The 15,016-nt window shown below is 40.7% G+C and overlaps 1 protein-coding gene and 1 long non-coding RNA gene across 5 annotated transcripts in view; one reads left to right on the top strand and one right to left on the bottom strand.

Moving 5' to 3' along the window:
- The window catches only part of NCEH1 (neutral cholesterol ester hydrolase 1), a 93,268-nt gene that overhangs the window by 77,292 nt on the left and 960 nt on the right, over positions 1-15,016 (top strand). For 2 of the 4 annotated variants that reach the window (XM_001084048.5, XM_077991688.1), the window contains exons 4-5: positions 6,982-7,153; positions 8,970-12,389. In XM_001084048.5, the coding sequence (XP_001084048.3) occupies positions 6,982-7,153; positions 8,970-9,587 (790 nt within the window). In that variant the 3' untranslated portion in view covers positions 9,588-12,389. Of the gene's footprint in view, positions 1-6,981; positions 7,154-8,969; positions 12,390-12,910; positions 13,018-15,016 lie in introns of those variants that run through there. The other 2 variants (XR_013413654.1, XR_013413653.1) reach the window with 2 other exon arrangements.
- On the bottom strand, positions 12,443-14,141 carry LOC144339049 (uncharacterized). Its single transcript, XR_013413658.1, has 2 exons — positions 13,612-14,141; positions 12,443-13,296 (listed from the first exon to the last, which is right to left on the bottom strand). It is a non-coding gene; the product is annotated as an uncharacterized LOC144339049 (long non-coding RNA).

The raw sequence follows: 15,016 nt of genomic DNA, 5'->3' as shown, positions 1-15,016 counted from the left end.
TTAGACAATTGATATAAAAGGGGTTCAGATATTCAAAAGCACTAGATGAGTCTGGAGGATTATTGCTCTATCTAGCCTATAGAATGAAAGGGTCAACTTACACATTTATTTATCAGCATGTTTGGAACTCACAGTACTTTTTTTTTTTTTTTCTGGAGAAATAGTGAGATAGTAATCCTTGTTAGGATTCAGGCTTACCCAAGGGCACTTTATAACCTATGCTGTAGTTGAGGTACAGCCGACATTATATGATCATGATGTTTCTCTTGGAAACGATGTTCAGGCCAGATGTAGTGGCTCACACCTGTAATCCCAACACATTGGGAGGCTGAGGCAGGTGGATCACTTGAGTCCGGGAGTTCAATACCAGCCTGGGCAATATAGCAAAACCCCATCTCTACAAAAAAGTTAAAAAACAATTAGCCAGGCATGGTGGTACATGCCTGTAGTCCCAGCTACTCGGGAGGCTGAGTTGGAAAGATTGCTTGAGCATGGGAGGTCAAGGCTGCAGTGAGCTGAGATTGCACCACTGCACTCTAGCCTAGGTGACAGAGCAAGACCCTGTCTCAAAAAAAAAGCAAAGTATGTTCAGAGCTGGATCTCAGTGGCTCACTTCTTTCTTCTTTCTTTTATTCCATAAATATTTATTGGATTCCTGTTTTGTGTCAGTTACTGTGTTAAATTCTGGTGACATAACAATGTAAGAATGACTTAATTCCTGCCTTCATAGAGTTTATGATCTAGAAGAAAAAGACCTTGAATAAGTAATGTTAAAAGTGTGATAAGTGATGGGAAGTAGAAGGGCAAGTAGTAATAGAGGCATCTAACAGGCAAGATCTTACCTCATTTAAAGGGTCAGAAATGGTGTCTTAAAGAAAGTGATGCTTGGATCAAACCCCTAAGGATGAGCAGAACCTCATTAGAGAAGTGGATTGGTCATGGAAGACCAAAGTGGTGTAATAAGAGGGCTTGAGAGGTGAGGGAGGAGGCAGAGAGCAGTGAGGGAATGAAATGTGAGAGAAGACAGATGGAGGGACAACTGAGGAAAACAGAAGTAAGGGTGGATGTTTCTGAGAGTCTTTAGGAGGACGGTGGACCCTTGGTTCTCCTGGACCTCCACCTTCTAGAAGAGAGGCTGTCTAGAGCCAGCAGCTCCTTGCCTTGAGGCCCTCTAGAGTGGGTAGTGGTGTCATGGCTTTGCTATTCTTTCATGTGGATTGTGGCATTGGGGAAGGTTCTTATCTGAGGAAGCTGGTGGGCAGGAGTTCCAGCAGCCTTGGTAATGTAATCACCTCATATGAGCACCAGGAGTTGGGACTCCATGATTCATGTCACTCATGCTGGCACAAGGGTCTGGAGACAGACCAAATAACCAGTAGGTAAAGTCCTTGAGTTACAAAAACTAGGTAAAAGCCATGCCTACTACTCAGCAGCTTCTACAACGCTATGCTATTTTTACATATTAATTGCACGATAAGTATTTGTTAAATACATTACAATGTTTATCTTATATCTAAGGTACGCAGGTGTATCCTCATTTATATAATCTAGAAAGGCCTTATTTTATATTCACAAACTTTGGTGCAGTTTAACTATAATTGAGTACCTTTTTACCTCTATTTATTTTTTATTTATTTATTTTTGAGACAGAGTCTCACTGTGTTGCCCAGGGTGGAGTGCAGTGGTGCAGTTTTGGAGAAACAATCATTCATCCACATTCCTTCCCCTCGAGCACAATTTTATTATATGTTTCTTCAATGGAAAGGAAGCTTCTGGGTGGGATGCAGTGGCTCATACCCGTAATTCCAGCACTTAGGGAGGCAGAGGTGGGAGGATCGCTTATGGTCCAGAGCTTGAGGCTGCAGTGAGCTATGATGATGTCACTGCACTCAAGCCTGGGTGACAGAGCAAGACTGTCCCTTAAAGGGGGCAGGGTGCTGGGCGCAGTGGCTCACACCTGCAATTCCAGCACTTTGGGAGGCTGAGGTGGGCGATCACGAGGTCAGGAGAGTGAGACCATCCTGGCTAACATGGTGAAACCCCATCTCTACTAAAAATACAAAAAATTAGCTGGGTGTGGTGGTGGGCACCTATAGTCCCAGCTACTTGGGAGGCTGAGGCAGGAGAATGGTGTGAACCCAGGAGGCGGAACTTGCAGTGAGCCGAGATTGCGCCACTGCTCTCCAGCCTGGGCAACAGAGTGAGACTCCATCTCAAAAAAATAAAAAATAAAAATAAAAATAAAGGGGGCAGGGAAGAAAGGAAGCTTTTTTTTTTTTTTTTTTTTTTTTTTTTTTTTTTTTAAACCTCTTGATGCAACAGTAGAAAGGAAGCTTCTGTTAGCGGAGTAAATAGATTTTCCCTCTGGAGTTGTCTCACTCAGAGAGCACAATCTGGTTTTAATTATTGATTTGCTTTGGATATCCCCTACTAAAAATATCCCCAAGACAGTGGGGAATATTAACTTTTTTATGTTCCCAAAATGAATCTGTTGAGATTTTCTTGGGTGATGGTGAAAAGTAAAAAAGCTGGAAAAGGAGTGAGGCTTATCCTCTCTGCTGCTGAATCTGATAGGAGTATAATTTTATTCCAGAATGCCGCACGTATCTTTCACCTAACTGGCACTATATGAAGAAAACTTGGTGTCCTTTCCATAGCAGGTTTTACACGTGGCTTCCAGGTTAGGTTATTTTGAGGAAGAATGCGCATTTCAACCCTCTTAACACATTGGTGTCATTCAGGGCTTTAAAGGAAGAGAGGCATAGGTTTGAAGTCAGTTGTGAGTTCAGATCCCAGTTCTGCCACTTCTAGCTGTTATAGACAAGTTACACATTTTCCTTGAGCCTCACATTCTCATCCTTAAACCCAGAAGTTTGCTTGAGATTTGAGCGACATACATCTGTAGAACATTTGGCAACGTACGTCACCCAGCAGGAATATGGTCATTTTTATAGACTCTACACATTAATTTGATTAAACCTCATGCCTGAATTTACACCAAAGCTTATTCTTCTAGTGGGAGGTACATGCAGTGATAAAAATAGATAATCCACTTGGCATTGCAGAGTCATCCTCTCCCTGATGTGAGTTGGGCAAATTGAGGAATATATATGCATCCATAGTATTAATATGATATGACATCTTTGGTATTTATGTATCAGGTGCTTTAAGATCTGCAGTTTTAAATATTGAATATCAGAACCCTCTTTCACTACTTTGCAGGGACGTAACTTTGAGCACCAGCAGCAGACAGCAGATACATTTATGTATGCGTTATTTGGCTGTACCACCCATGAATATCCTCCTGATCCTTGGCTTTCTGTGTCTAGATATTACAACGTTTTGATATACTTATTAGGTGAATTTCAAGCTACTTTGAAAGTTCCTTTTTTTTTTTTGAGACGGAGTCTCGCTCTGTCGCCCAGGCAGGAGTGCAGTGGCACGATCTCGGCTCACTGCAAGCTCCGCCTCCCAGGTTTCGCCATTCTCCTGCCTCAGCCTCCCGAGTAGCTGGGACTACAGGCGCCCGCCACCACGCCTGGCTAATTTTTTTTTTTTTGTATTTTTAGTAGAGACGGGGTTTCACTCTGTTAGCCAGGATGATCTCAATCTCCTGACCTCGTGATCCGCCCGTCTCGGCCTCCCATAGTGCTGGGATTACAGGCGTGAGCCAACGCGGCCGACCGAAAGTTCATCTTATACCAGGTAACCTAATAAATATCTACTTTCAGGGTATTCTCCAGTCTACAAAATTTCTCCTTTTTTTTTTTTTTTTTTTTTTTGAGACAGAGTCTCACTCTGTCACCAGGCTGGAGTGCAGTGATGCGATCTTGGCTCACTGCAACCTCTGACTCCCTGGTTCAAGCAATTCTCCTGCCTCAGCCTCCCGGGTAGCTACAGGCACCCGCCACCACGCCCAGCTAATTTTTGTATTTTTAGGAGAGATGGAGTTTCACCATGTTGGCCAGGATGGTCTCGATCTCCTGACTTCGTGATCCGCCCACCTTGGCCTCCCAAAGTGCTGGGATTACACTGCTCCCAGTGCTGGTGAGCCACAGCGCCTGGCCAAAAGTGTCCATTTTTACTGAGTAAAACTGAAGAATGTTTCCAGCATGAAATCAGATAAGGGGAGGGGTTAGGCCATGGATCTTTATGGTACCAGGAACCCTCTTGCATCATAACCTATTTGTTTTTAAGTGTGTTTATCCTATTATATAAGCCAATTATTAATTGAGAAGATTGAGCAGTAGCATTTTTTTTTAGATTACCAGTTTCCTTTGATCAAAGTCTCTCAGACCTTTTCTGAAATAACATCTAAAAACTCAACTTATTTGATGTATGGATACTAGTGGATATGTTCTGACCACCTGGGCAACCAGTTTATCATGATATGTGGGATATTGCTGAAATGAAATAACTTTTGTTTTTACAACTTGAGTCATGAAGTACATCTGTTTTTATTAAAAATTCAGCTTGGTAATACTGAAGATTAAAAATTGAGATCCTACCCCCCCACCCCAAGAACTAGAGGTAAATAGAATCATATGAAATTATGTCATGTAGTGGACAAAATTGTGTAATTCTACTTTTTTGCTCTAATGGAATTATATAGCAGCAGCTTTCATATATAGTGAAAAATCAACTGGAAAAAAAAACATTTTGCATGATTAATTGACCACCCCAGATGGAAAAATAAGAAATCTGAAAGCTTATTTTATCTGCTATATGGCAAACACTAAGGGATTTTTTTTTTTTTTTTTTTTGAGGCAGAGTCTCGCTCTATCGCCCAGGCTGGAGTGCAGTGGTGCAGTCTCAGCTCACTGCAAGCTCCCCCTCCACTAAGGGAATTTTTTTATTGCATTTAGTTTCAAAATGTGGTAATTCCAGAGTGACCAGATCCACATTCACTACTTACCAATGTATTTCTCAAACATTTGTCCATTTATGAATGTCAAGATGTTTAATTACCTAGCAGGATTTTATTTTATTTTGAGACATGGTCTCACTCTTTCACCCATGCTGGAGTGCAGTGGCATGATCTCAGCTCACTGCAACCTCTACCTCCTGGGTTCAAGCGATTCTCATGCCTCAGCCTCCCAAGTAGCTGGGATTACAGGTGCACACCACCATGCCCGGCTAATTTTTTTTTTTTTTGAGATGGAGTCTTGTTCTATCACCCAGGCTGGAGTGCAGTGGTGCCATCTTGGCTCACTGCAACCTCCGCCTCCTGGGTTCAAGCAATTCTCCTGTCTCAGCCTCCCAAGTAGTTGGGATTACAGGCACCCACCACCATGCCTGGCTAATTTTTATATTGTTAGTAGAGATGAGTTTTCGCCATGTTGGTCAGGCTGATCTCGAACTCCTGACCCCAGGTGATCTGCCCGCTTCTGCCTCCCAAAGTGCTGGGATTACAGGCATGAACCACCACATCTGGCCCTTTTTTTGTATTTTTATTAGAAACGGGGTTTTACTACGTTGGCCAGGCTGGTCTTGAATTCCTGATCTCAAGTGATCCACCCACCTCAGCCTCCCAAAGTGCTGGGATTACAGATGTGAGCCACCACTCCCAGTCCAGTTGGCTGGATTTTAGATGGTAGAAAATAAATGTCCTTATTTAGAGTAGCTTAGAAAAAATTAGTTTGTGAAAATAAGTATGCTAATTATAAGATGGAAATCAAAAGTTTGAGTCTTCACTGACTGTTATTAGGTTTTAATTAGGTAATTAGCTTTTATCCTACCTAATTTTGGTCTGTTTTTGAGTTTTTACAAATCAAGTAACTTTTGTATGCCTTAGTTTCTTCGTTTGCAAAACGAAGGTATGTTAATACTCAAAAGAGATTTATTGGATGGATGATTATGTGCCCCTCACATTGGCAGATACTGGAAACACAGTAATGAATAAAACATAGTTCCTGATATCAGAGAACACAGTCTTTAGGAAAAACACAAATACTTTTCAAATAAACCAGTAAGAACAGTGAGTGACATACCCTGGCACATAGAAATATCAAGGAATATTAGCCAGTTCAAGCCCAGAAGCAAGTGGAGATATGACCAAGGAAGGTGACCTAGAGGAGGCCAAACCCTCCAGTTAAGGCTTAAAAGATGAGTGAGAATTAATAAGCAAAAGGGGAGAATAGGGAGTGGAAGGGAACTCTAAACCAAGATTGCCAATGTGGATGTGTAAGATAATATTATGGGTGAGGCATTTGACAAAACCAGAGCTTTTTGGGAGTCTTAAAGGGATATGAATTCTGCTAGGTATACAGATAGGATTCCAAAGGATTCTGATCTTGCAAAGTGGAGCCAGTTGGAGGAGCCCCAGAAGTATCCCTGAGGGCCTGCTCTAGGCTGTCTGGAAAACTTAGCTTCCCTTTTGCAGGTTAACAACTGGCCTTTTAGTTACAGTCTTCCAGGTAGTGAATGCATTGCTTGGTTTTAATGTCAGGCTAGTATGGACCTCTCCAGTGAAGTACAATTTTATTACATGAAGTAAATGATGGACCATTAAATGAGAGACCAATGAAGTGGTTAATGCTGCCAAGTCACCTTTTAACCCAGAGACATTATGAATGGAACACTGACTTCCAGAAATAAAATTCTAAAATCTATTATGGTGCTATCCATGTCTTTGCAATGAACCTCCGTCCACCTTTTACCTTTTACTTTGAAATTTTATTTTGGTTGTTCTTGGTGGTAAGTAGGTTTGGTTTGGTGGCTGATAGTTTAAAGAAAAATAGTACTATTACTAATACAAAATCATCACATTTTAAACTAAGTATTTGATTTGCAAGAAAATGGTTTATATTTATATTGTATTATTTTTTTCTTTTTCATACAGTAATATGAATACAGTAATTCCATTGAATCAATTTCTTATCTATTTATTTCCAGATTTAAAAGAATCAGTTTGTCTCTAAACTTTAAATGTCCCCAAAACTTGGCAAAGGCCTTAAATGAATACAACTTTTGTTTTTACAGATACAGGCTAGTTCCAAAGGTTTATTTTCCTGAGCAAATTCATGATGTTGTACGGGCCACAAAGTATTTCCTGAAGCCAGAAGTCTTACAGAAGTATATGGTTGATCCAGGCAGAATTTGCATTTCTGGTGACAGTGCTGGTGGAAATCTGGCTGCTGCCCTTGGACAACAGGTAACACCACTGTCCTAAGGTGCTGGTGGATTGAGTGGTGCATGATAAGGTCCAGCAGACCAACACACCCTCCATTATGTGTGGCAAAGGCATAGCTGGGTGGGCTGGTCACTAGATGGCCAAATTGTTCATGCGATTACACTTGTAGAGCTCTCAGAGATCTTGCTGAAGTAGAAAGATGGGTCATTGGAGGAAGTGTCACCTATGAGACTTTGTAAAGTCCCTGATTACAGTCAGTGTTAGAGAAGGGCTGACATCCCTTGCTTCTCAGGGCTATGTATGGAACTCAAGTGTCCCCTGCTCCTTTTTCATGTTTGACTTGCAAAGCAGAGTATTTTTGCTTAAATTCCAGTTCCTAAGATTATTCCTTACAACTTTGAGCCACATTAAAACCTTAAAATTTGTTTCCCCAACTTTTTCTTAATGCAAAAGAAAAAAAATTAAACAATTCAGCCATTTAACTATTATCTTACAAGTTACTAGGAGTTTCACCTGATTGAATTCTTTGAAAACTATGTCTAGCTCTAATAGCACCTCAATTTTTTTGGCAGCTGGGAAAAAGCACGTTTTCTTCCTGTTATGGATGAAATAACTTAAGATATCTTTGTCGTCTCACCTCCAAATTTCATTTGGTGTCCTCAAATACCATCTGTCATTCTAATTATGAGGTACCTTGGTTTCTAACTCTTTTGTTGTAATTCAAGAACTTGATTTTCCATTTGGCATTGGCAAGGTTTTCATCCACATGTGGTCACAAGAGAGTCTTGGCTCAGTGGAGAGAACATACTTGGCTTTCAAGCCAGACAGCACTGGAATCTAACCCAGGACTCACCCTTGAGTGTTGTGGGGCCCTGGATAAGTCCCTTAACTTCTCTGAGCCTCAGAAAAATGAGGACGATGTCATCTGATTGCAGGGCTGTTGCAAGGACTTGGCGAGGTGATGTGTATACAATTTTTGGCACATATTCAAAGTACTATTTACTGACCATTCATGTTTTGGAAAGCAGTCACATCTCACCTGGGTTTCTAAAGTCCAGGTATGAAGCAGAAGTGTATGGCTAAAGTTACCTTGAAGATCATTTAGTTTTCTATGAAGCTTCATGACTCGTTAGCTTTCTTTTAGATGTTACAGGACAAATACATAATTTTGCACACTAGAATTACAAAATGGAGCAATATTAACACGATGGGGAGGCGTGGGGGGACTGAAATCTGTTGAGGTAGGGGACTCATTCACATTCCCATGACAACTTCACTCTATGGCATATGCTCATTATGTAGAATGGAGGGTACATTGCCAGAACTGTTTAAATTCTCTCACCAAGCATGAAGATGCTTACCAGAAGACATACCCTGAGGTCCTACTAAAACACTCAGGAGTCTCATAATCTGTTTAACTTTTTTCTGCCCCTCTCTTCTGGAAGAGTAGGACTAATTTTTTTCTCCCTAGGAAGTCATGACCTTTTTTGGGAGTTTTGTAGGGAATAAAAAATTAAAGAAGGTTCATACATTATCCATTCATAATACCCAGGTGTCTTAACTGCCTAAAGATAGATACAAGTACAGGGTTCACTCAAAACTATGAGTTGTAAGCATCATACCTTTCTTAGTTAAGTATCTAGCAGCTTGATAGGGTGGTGATGGTAACGATGGAGAATCATTTTTAAAACTATATTATTTATACAGTGCCTGGTAGAAATGTAACACTTATACCATTGACAGATTCAGAGCAACACATTAAGCTACTCTATAGGGTATGGTTCCTATAAAAGAAGGCATGCAGAATGAAATAATGCATTTGCTTCCTCTTCTCTAGTTTACTCAAGATGCCAGCCTAAAAAATAAGCTCAAACTGCAAGCTTTAATTTATCCGGTTCTTCAAGCTTTAGATTTTAACACACCATCTTATCAGCAAAATGTGAATACGCCAATCCTGCCCCGCTATGTCATGGTGAAGTATTGGGTGGACTACTTCAAAGGCAACTATGACTTTGTGCAGGCAATGATCATTAACAATCACACTTCACTTGATGTGGAAGAGGCTGCTACCCTCAGGGCCCGTCTAAACTGGACATCCCTCCTGCCTGCATCCTTCACAAAGAACTACAAGCCTGTTGTACAGACCACAGGCAATGCCAGGATTGTCCAGGAGCTTCCTCAGTTGCTGGATGCCCGCTCTGCCCCACTCATTGCAGACCAGGCAGTGCTGCAGCTCCTCCCAAAGACCTACATTCTGACGTGTGAGCATGATGTCCTCAGAGACGATGGGATCATGTATGCCAAGCGTTTGGAGAGTGCCGGTGTGGAAGTGACCCTGGATCACTTTGAGGATGGCTTTCACGGATGTATGATTTTCACTAGCTGGCCCACCAATTTCTCAGTGGGAATCCGGACTAGGAATAGTTACATCAAGTGGCTGGATCAAAACCTGTAAAGGAGCAAAACTTCCAGAAGCCTCGAGACCCTCTTGACCTCCTACACCTGCTTTGGAAAGACGTGCACTTTTTAGCCGACTAATTCTTCCTCTCATCCCCCTCTACATGTGAGTTGTGGAGTCTCTATTCCATAACTGAAGTCTTTATGATAACCTAATTTTTAAAAATGAATTTGACTAACTTAAGTGCAAAACATCTGAATTTGGTTCCCAGAGTGGGCCAATCTCTGTTCTTGTTATTTTAGCCAACTATACTCATACCTACAGCTACAGAAAGCAGGACTAGGAGCTGGAAATAACTTTGGGTCCTGCCTTCATCAAGACGTTCTTTTTAGAAGCAGTTCTTCCAGCTCTGGATGACAGACTGACCTTTAATAAGAAGAAAACAAGGACTCCTCAATTCTGCTAGAGTCAACTTTGAGTTCAGAGCAGTGTTAAATGTGCGCGCTTTCAGGTCAGTGCAGGGGACCAAGTACCCTCTGTTTTTTCGTGAATGGATGGTTTTGTTTCCTATGGGAATTTTGGCAAAGGTTTTCTAGGAAGAACAAGTTTCTTAAAGGACTTCCTTCCTCTAGAATACTATTCATTTTATGAGATCACTATCTGTAAGTCCAGTTGGATTACAGGGATACTTGAAAGTTACTTTCTACTACTATTATTAGAAAATATGAAGTCGCATGCACTGGATATCTGTATATCATTAGGTTTTTGTTGTTTTTTGGTTATGCTGTCCCCCTTCTCCGTGGGGAGATCTTTGGGAGCAAATTTATTTAGATTTAGAGTAAACTTTTCATTATAGAGCAAGTAAAAACAGACAAATGAAACAACCTAGTGTTTCACATAAAAATACTTCTGACATAAAGTACCAAGAGCAGCGTGAATATATTTGGCATAGTCGAAAAAGAAAATATATTTAATATTAGTTCAAAATTGTGAAAAATACCTTTAGAGGTCTAGTCTATTCTTGAAAACTCAATTTTTTTCACTTATATGGCGTTAAAATGGAGCTATTTTGCTACAATATGATGTATTGTTTATTTTTTTAAGTTATTTAATGTTAATATACATAGCTAGACTTAAGGTTTTTCAGAAAGATGTCTGTAATAAATATCGAAAACAATGGTATTTTTTAAAAAATTGCCTTAGGGTTTTAAAATCTTCCCTACAGTTATAACCACATGTAATTTTGTGGAAATGATATAATAGCTATTAATACTACTATAACATAGGCATAAATATTTTCATGTTTATATGCATATACAAGTTAAGATAATTAAAAACTATGACTGCACCTAGTAAAGTCATCTAAGTTTATAGTTCAGTAGCTTAGGCAGGACACACACTGCTCATCTCTGCTTTTTAGGGTCAGAGGAACACAACTCATGTTCTGAGTGAAGGGCATACACTGGTACCTGGTGGTGCCTCGATCCCCCATTTCCTCCTTCCAGCCAGGTCTGGAAGTTTCAACAGCTCAAGCTTAACTTCATGTAAAGTCTTCACTGCCAGTGGGAACATCTTTGACACAAGACACTCCAATTCTGATTTGAGTTGAGGATCTCTGCCTGCCTTCCTGCCATCCTTCCTTCTTCCCCAATCCATGCTACTGTTAGGGGCTGTAGAGAGCAGCAGTAGAGCTGAGTAATGATACAGTATACCACGGAGAGAAAGTAGAACCATTTCACTCCTGGGAAGAATGAGTATTTCCCACTTCCAGCAATCAAATAACAAATGAAAATTTGCATACTTATTGATGTATTGTATGAGCCAGTAGCATTTTATGTACAAAACAGAAGTCAGTGCAACAGTATGTATGTGTGCCTGTGTGTGTATAAAAATAACCATTGAAGCTAACTTGCTAATGTACTTAGGCAAGCCACTTATCATCTCTGGGCCTCGTCTTTCCTCCCTCTAAAATCAAAGAGCTGAATTATGTGATCCTTGAGGTCTCTTCCACCTGTAATACCAACTGTCTTGTCAGACTGGCAAATTATATTGGCCTCTTCTTATGTGGTGGTTTTTTGGTAGGTCGTAGTTCCTTATACACAGACACCTACATCATCGAAGGTCTTTTTTTTTCCCTAAAAAAAATGGGATTTTAGTTCTTATTCTATGGTAACTACCCTCCTCATATATTGGAAGGAACCAATATTTGGACCTTATTTTGAGGTTGTCTGTCTCAAAGAAAAAGAAAATAAAATATATACACAGGGTTCCTTAAATTGACATTTTTCCCGAGAATTGTGAGCCAAAGCCTATAGTAATTACAGGCAACAAATGATTCCCGATCTCTAAAAGGCTCTCTCAGATGAAAAGGGAGTAAAGGAAAAAAGAGGTCAACCACTGTTTCTGATAAAGCACTTGAGTTTCATTGTTCTTTTAGTGTTTATTCTTATAAAAAATGTTTACAGTCTGCAGATTGATTTTTTTTTAGTACTGTGGCTTTGTTTTCCTATTTTATGAAAAAAATGATAATCTTTTTGTAAAATTGTCTGTGAAATATGAACATTAATATATAAAGAAAAACCTTGAAGTGCTGTATAGTGAAGTATAAATTAATGTTTTCTTGATTTGTGAAGAACTTAAGACTATTATATAATTATCTTGCTGTATCTATTTTATGCATGACCTTTTAACCTTTGACTTTGCTTATTTCCCACTATGAAGGGGAAGGTAGATTTTATGAATGATTTTAATAGCAAATATATTTTATAAAATGAAAATCCAGTGTGGAGGTAGCAAAGCATATATCTGTTCTGAATCATGTTTGGAAATAAAATCGCTCCATCTGGGAATGTGCTTTCATTTCCCCGTCTCATTTTCTGTTTCCCATTTGAAAACAGTGTTCTCTTCTCTTCTTTCTGCATGCCAAATTGCTAGCCACAATTATCTCCAAATCTTCTACCCACTGGAGTACTCCAGCTGTCTTTCCTTTAAAGGTGGTTCAGTGGCCTCCTTGATGACATTCGTTTCATGTCTGGATACAGTATGTGTTGCCCTACTTTGGACTGGCTAGAGTATTCATAAAAGCCAGGCAGGCCCTGGGACTATTTGGGGACCTTCGAGACACATATTAGGAAAGGATGATCATAATGCCAAGAGTTTGAGCTGAATTGTTTCATCCAAAGCATCACTATCACTGAACACAGGTTCTCAAACTGACCCTGTCATTACAAATAAATCTAATGATTTCACATTTGAGTTTATTATGCCTAGTTTATGTCAGTACCATAGGGATTTATAAAACTTTTTTTCAGAGTAAATTGTTTATATTCTAAATGATCCACATACAAGTGTGTAAATTTGGTTTTCCTATTCTGTTATAGTTACTTTCATCTTCCCTAACAGAACCTCTTGGTGTGTGGTTTTATTTGGCTGGATGGATCCACAAACAGCTCCAACATATCTCCTTTGGGACATTTAAATGTAAACTGTATGTATGTTTTAATATTGCTTTTCTTGTTATTTTCATTTTCTCTTTATCCCCTATGTTTTTAATTTTTTTATAACCCAGATTTTCTAATGGACCCCCTATTGAAACATCTAGAAGATACGGATATCAGTACCAGATGCCTCAAATCCCAAAGACTGAAAATGTAAATATGATTTCTAATAGGGACACATGGTAGCTCAGTGCTGTCCGTACATTTTGTGTCATCAGAGTGAGAGAGGCTGGCGACATCATTTGCACGTGTCTTCGTTTGAAAGGCTACTCTCCCAGATTTTTTTTTTTTTTTTTTTTTTTTGAGACGGAGTTTCGCTCTGTCGCCCAGGCTGGAGTGCAGTGGCCGGATCTCAGCTCGCTGCAAGCTCCGCCTCCTGGGTTCACGCCATTCTCCTGCCTCAGCCTCCCGAGTAGCTGGGACTACAGGCGCCCGCCACCTCGCCCAGCTAATTTTTTGTATTTTTTAGTAGAGATGGGGTTTCACCGTGTTAGCCAGCATGGTCTCGATCTCCTGACCTCGTGATCCGCCCGTCTCGGCCTCCCAAAGTGCTGGGATTACAGGCTTGAGCCACCGCGCCCGGCCTCTCCCAGATTTTCTCATGGCTGGCTCATTGGCATTTTCGATTAAATGCCCCTGCCTCAGAGAAGTCCACCTCAGCCAGCCAATCTGCCCAACCCTCCCAGTCACCACCGCCCTCCCCATCCCCCAGCCCTCTCATCTGATTGTGACACTGATTGTTGCTGTTTTCCGTCTCACTTCTGATGATCATGTCTGTCTGTATGTGCTTGTTTTCTTTTCTCCCCGTGCTTATTTGTAAGCTCCACAAGGGCAGGAACTTTGTCTTTCTTGGCCATTCCTGTTTTCTCAGCACTTAGAACAGGGCACACAGTAGACTTTGAAAAAATGATTTTGAAGCCTCCTTCCTGAGTGTGTTGCTTCGCTGTAACTGCCATTTGCCATGTTCTTCTCTTTTTTGGGAGAGTAAGAGGGAGAGGACATGGTCTGAGTCTCGCTCTGTCACCCAGGCTGGAGTGCAGTGGCACGATCTTGGCTGACTGCAACCTCCGCCTCCCAGGTTCAAGCGATTCTCCTGCCTCAGGATCCCAAGTAGCTGGGATTACAGGCACGTGCCACTGTGCCCGGCTTATTTTTGTATTTTTAGTACAGATGGGTTTTCACCAGGTTGGTCAGGCTAGTCTCAAACTCCTGACCTCAAGTGATCCACCTGCCTCAGCCTCCCAAAGTGCTGGGATTACAGGCGTGAGCCACCACAGCTGGCCTGAGTGGTTTTTTAAAAGTTGATTTTGAATAGGCCGGGCACAGTGGCTCACGCCTGTAATTCCAGCACTTTGGGAGGCTGAGGCGGGCAAATCACGAGGTCAGGAGATTGAGACCATCCTGGCTAACGTGGTGAAACCCTGTCTCTACTAAAAATACAAAAAATTAGCCGGGCGTGGGGGCGGGTGCCTCTAGAACCAGCTACTCCGGAGGCTGAGGCAGGAGAATGGCGTGAACCCGGGAGGCGGAGCTTGCAGTGAGCCGAGATCGTGCCACTGCACTCCAGTCTGGGTGACAGAGCGAGACTCCATCTCAAAAAAAAAAAAAAAGAAAGTTGATTTTGAATAAATCCTCACCAAGAAAAATTAAACTTATAAGAATTAGGGTATTATTGCCCTTCTTTTAATTAGAAGTAAGTTATGTTAAATATAATTAAGACTAAAAAGTAAATATTTCCAAACAAAAACAACTGAAAGGAAGCCCTGTTTTTAACTACCAAATTTTAAAGCAAAAAGTGCTTTTGAATGAAGTTCTTTTGGCTTTTTCCACAACTGTAGTCTGTTCTAAATTTTTCTCAGCAGATAGTTTTTGCTATGTTGAATAAACCATTGTAAGCTGCACTAAAAGAATGACCTATCTAACATTCTATAAGTGTTCCACCGCATTTTTTTTTTTTTTTTAAGATATGGGGTCTCACCATGTAGCCCA

This window comes from Macaca mulatta, chromosome 2, assembly GCF_049350105.2.
Source record: "Macaca mulatta isolate MMU2019108-1 chromosome 2, T2T-MMU8v2.0, whole genome shotgun sequence".
Classification (NCBI taxonomy): domain Eukaryota; kingdom Metazoa; phylum Chordata; class Mammalia; order Primates; family Cercopithecidae; genus Macaca; species Macaca mulatta.
This window is presented reverse-complemented; position numbering and strand designations above follow the sequence as displayed.